We start from the raw sequence: 4530 nt of genomic DNA, 5'->3' as shown, positions 1-4530 counted from the left end.
CTGAATACTGTTTTTCACTCTGACTTGTATTTTGCTTTCAGTGGCGTAAACTACAATGTGTTTATGCCATTACGGTCCTAAAATCAGCTTTCTACGATGTGCATTCTGTGTTTGACACTTGAAGTGTGATTGTAAATCACCGCGTTTGAATGGCAGCTTGCAGTGTCACTGAAGTTATTGTCTTCATCTCCATTAATTTCAGGGACAGAGTGGGTGGACCCAGAAGACCCAACGGTCATTGCAGAGACAGAGCTACTAGGGGCTGCAGCATCAATTGAGGCTGCTGCAAAGAAGTTGGAGCAGCTGAAACCAAGAGCCAAGCCAAAGGTGAGTGTCCATCCCTGTTGTTTCTTAGACGTTCATAAAGCAGAAGATGCTTATAGGCCATGTATTGGCCTATACTTTGTCCATGATAGTAGTATAGACAGTCAAACCTCGCGTTAGTCTCAGTGCCACTAGACACTGTGCTGGATGGGACTTACCCCTGAAGGAAGAGGGTAAAGAGATGCTTTACAGGGAGCAAGTTAAGCCCCAGGCACGAGCAAGCAAAGGAATAAAAGCTGAATGTTAGAAATGTGTTTAAGAGCAGTACTGTTGATTCTGTTTCCAAACACATTTTACTGATGTGAAAAGTCGTTCTCACTTGCTTTCCTTTGAAGACCTTTTGTTTTCACCTGAATGTGTGTAGTGTAGCAGGAGAAAGCAGCAGCAACACAGTAGGGATTCAGCAGAATGCAAAAGACCTTCAGAGTTTTCTAAGATTAAAAACATAGCAATTTATGCTGTGGTAAGAGTAGTCACTTCAGTATCAAATCAGATATGTGGTATGTCCATTTCTATTTAATTTTCCTGAAGGAAAATAAATTACAGTTCATTACGAAAGCAAGTAGTGTTGCATGTGGACAGGTCGTTTCAAACCTGTCTCTGAATATACTGTATAAAATCAAGCCAACTGTTTTCATGCATGGTACAGGGCTGCTGTTACTTATGTCATATGCACAGCTCACGAGACTGGGTCACAGAGACTTGCTAGCTTTTGCCTAGTGTGGCATAACAGGCGGGTTTTAGAAGAAATTACCACGTTGCCTAGCACTGCATCTCTTTAAAATGAAAATCATGCCTGGGCAATGTAATTGACTGCAGGAAAGGACTAGGTATCTCTTCCCCTGCTTATGCTGCTTTGTAGGTGCAAAACTATTTTCTAAGGCTTTCTAAAAAGCAGAGCCTCAAGAACATTCAGTGTTGGATGATTGTTTTCAGTGCAGGGTTGTATTTTGTCATTCAGGAACGTCAGATGAAATAGCTCTTGGTAGCTTCATTCTTTGAGGACTTCCCACCCGCACATGGCACCCCACCCCCTGCTTAGTGATGGGAATAAATTAGCTCATGAAAAAGACATGCTCTTTGTCCTGCATTTTTTAACAAGTACATCCATTTTGTTTGTAAAGAAAAATGGTCCCTTATAATGAGATTCTACAGAGGAGAGGACACAGGCTGAGTCTGAGGAGAGGAAGAGTCCTCCATCACCTTTTCTATGCAATCACCGCACAATAGCATATGTGCGTTGCCTAGTAACCGTGGAGCAGTTTCCTTCCAACATCCAAGCCACTCCAGGGTCATTGTAATTTCTCAGTGAATACAGACCTCACACCTGCTCCTCGTTTTACATGTTAATTTGAGTATCCAGTCTGCCCGTGATTTATGGGTCTATCTGTTGTTTTCTGAAACTAAAATTCATGTCCAACCGTTTGTTTAATTTGGGATTTAAACAGCCTTTACATCCTTTATTAGATGTTTCCAATATGGATTGGAATACACATCAAAGGTACTAGGAAGTTCACAGAGTGGCTCCAATACCACTTTTTCTGCTGAAGGCTTGTAGCTTGTGTCCTCCCAGAGCAGGATTTCCTGCTTTGAACAGGCTCTGTCTTTCTGATGCCTGTCTTGGACAACATACCTTGTGTTGTAGCGTGAATGCCTAGACTAGGTAAGGAGGTGGATACCTTTGATTTTTCTTATGTTTAGTGTAAAAAACGCAGGAACGGTAGCTGTCTTCTGCAATGGACCAGACCACTGGTCCAGCCAAACCAGTGTTTTGCTTTGGGTAAGCTTCTGTTACTGGGGCAGGAAGTAAGCATCATTCGGTTTAGGCCTGGAATTTTCATCTTTGTGTGTTCCAGTTTGTCTGTTACCTCTAAAGAAAAAAATCAGTGGTTGAAGGTAGAGTTTTTTCTCCTTTGTTCCAAAATCTTGACTGAGACCAATAGTATGAGATGTCTTCATTTTCCACTGCAGGGTACCATCTTATCCCAGAGAACAACCTCTAGTAAGACACAGACCTGCTAACAGCTGCCCATGTTTTACTGTATGATGCCTATTCTGTTTGCTTTAAATCCTGGTCCTTTGGGTGCTGGTGAATGCGCTCCTAACATGCTTAGCCCACTACTCCACTGCCCCACTGATACCCTGTTAATATCTGCTTGTCTTCTGAGCTTCTATCTTGCAAGCACTTTAAGGACTATCCTAAGCAGGTGTTGTTACTCCTCCTCATAACACGAAATCTTAGTATTCTTATTGCAGGGCTCAAGGTGGGGAATGAGATCTTTATTGGTTATTAAGCAAGTTTTGGCTGTCATAGTTCTTGAAATACAATTACGTTTTTCCTGAGCATGGGCTCTTTTGTTTTCCGTTTTTGGAGGGTCAAGTGTCTTGCAGTGCAGCCACATATTCCTCCTGATATGCAAATACACCAGTGGCTGTAAAATAACAACCCCCCAGAATTAGTAATTTTTTAAGGAAGAAAAACATTTTGTCAAATAAAAGCTACATGCTTCACCAATACTGGGAAAAGAACTCTTGTAAGGAAAAAGGTGTAATAGATGAGGTGCCACAGCCGCGAGCATTGCTGTACCTACCCTGTTCTGTTGGTATGCTCTTCACGCTTCTGTGCAGGCCTCTGCCTTCAAACACAGGAATCTGCCGTAGTCAGTAAGAGTTCCCTGCTGTTAGCTTTCAGCAGTTAGTCCTTTTTTTCTTTCCCCAAGATGAACCAAACCTGGATGCCTTTTTCTGCAAGACTCTGTGTGATATGTTTGATATATTAGGTTGTTATTTAATCCAACTATATATCAAACATATTCCTACAGTGTCCTGCCCTGTCTCCGGGGGTTTTAACGTAGTGGAAGGCAATATGGAGTAGTCCATTCACTCACAAGCAGGTTTAGAAGAATTCCTGCAGACTCCTAATCTAATCCGATTCACCACACGTACCTGAAGGGCTCCTTTATTAGTAGAGCTGCTCCTGGGGGGACTTTACAGTTGTGTAGGGCCTTTCATGACGGTAAGCAGCACTTGTGCCGAGAACTGGCTCTCACTGAAATGGTTATCGTGTTTTCCACGGCTCAGTGCAGGAACTTACCCATACTGGTTTTCTCTTTGAGAAACAGAAGATGAGAGCTGCTTCAAACTAAAATGGTTTGTCATTTTTTTTTCCTACTGATTAGCCATGAGATTGTAGGCTCATTTGTTCTCTTATTAACTCTGACTTTATGTTACCACTAATAATGGAGATACTATGGAAAACTGGTTAAAATACAGTGCAAAACCATCTCAAATTATATTTTTGTAATGGCACAGTCAACATTTTCAGGGTATTTCATGCTACAGACTTTGTAGTTAGCCTAATTTTGGTTTGTCTGTTTTGGTAACTTTATTTTCCAATCCATTTATACCCATATACAGTCAGAACCACTCACTAGTTTAAGCTTGTTGAAAAAAAGGTGCTGATCTTCATGCGAGCTACTTAAGGAAGGAGAAGCTAGTCACTTGGCTCATGGATCTGGTTTTCTAAAGAAACCCTAGTAGCCCTCTCAAGTTACTACAAGGGGAAATTTTCTGCCATGTATCACTTCATTGCTCCTGACTTTGTTCATGAAGGCTGTGAACCGACGCGTGATGTGAGGGTGGATGAGGGTGAACTTAAGACAGTTCAGGATGCACTCTTTAAGAATGGGAATGGCTAGAAGAATTATTTCTCTTGTAGGGTGTTGTGCTGTGTTCACTCTTGGACTACTGCATGTCCCTACTGCTAAGGAATGCTCTTTGGAGAATACAGGCAGGTGAACATGGCCACAGCGCCGACTGAGCAGTGTGCCTGCTTCCCCATTTCACACCTGAGTGTCCAGCCCTTACTTGTTATGCCTGAGAATGCTGAAAGGGAAGGACTAGAAAGTGAGGATTTGCTAGAAAAGATGCAAACTCAAGCAAAGTTTCACAGAGCGTGTAAGGCTGCTTCAAAAATAAATTCTCCACTGAAGGGATCAGCTGTCAAAAAACTCTTTCTTTTTTCTAGAAATAAAAGAAGTTGTGAGATGACAGGAAACACAGGATTTAGAAGTTTGAGAAACCCAGGGTGTGCTTTCTTCTCCTCACCCCCTGAATTTCAGTATATTTGGAAAGAAATTCATTTAGTACACAGCGGGGAAAAAGCTGTTATCTAATGAGATACGAAGGTTTCCCTGTCTGTTTTCC

At 42.0% G+C, this 4530-nt stretch overlaps 1 protein-coding gene across 1 annotated transcript in view; it reads left to right on the top strand.

Moving 5' to 3' along the window:
- The window catches only part of LOC104496739 (talin-2-like), a gene marked incomplete at its 5' end in the record, with an annotated part of 41734 nt that overhangs the window by 25123 nt on the left and 12081 nt on the right, over positions 1-4530 (top strand). The window contains one exon of the mRNA XM_010139904.1: positions 203-327. Within this exon, the coding sequence (XP_010138206.1) occupies positions 203-327 (125 nt within the window). The remainder of the gene's footprint in view (positions 1-202; positions 328-4530) is intronic.

This window comes from Buceros rhinoceros, unplaced genomic scaffold (genome assembly GCF_000710305.1).
Source record: "Buceros rhinoceros silvestris isolate BGI_N320 unplaced genomic scaffold, ASM71030v1 scaffold30510, whole genome shotgun sequence".
Classification (NCBI taxonomy): Eukaryota; Metazoa; Chordata; class Aves; order Bucerotiformes; family Bucerotidae; genus Buceros; species Buceros rhinoceros.
Note: the sequence above shows the minus strand (reverse complement) of the source record. Positions and strands in the feature narration are given on the sequence as shown.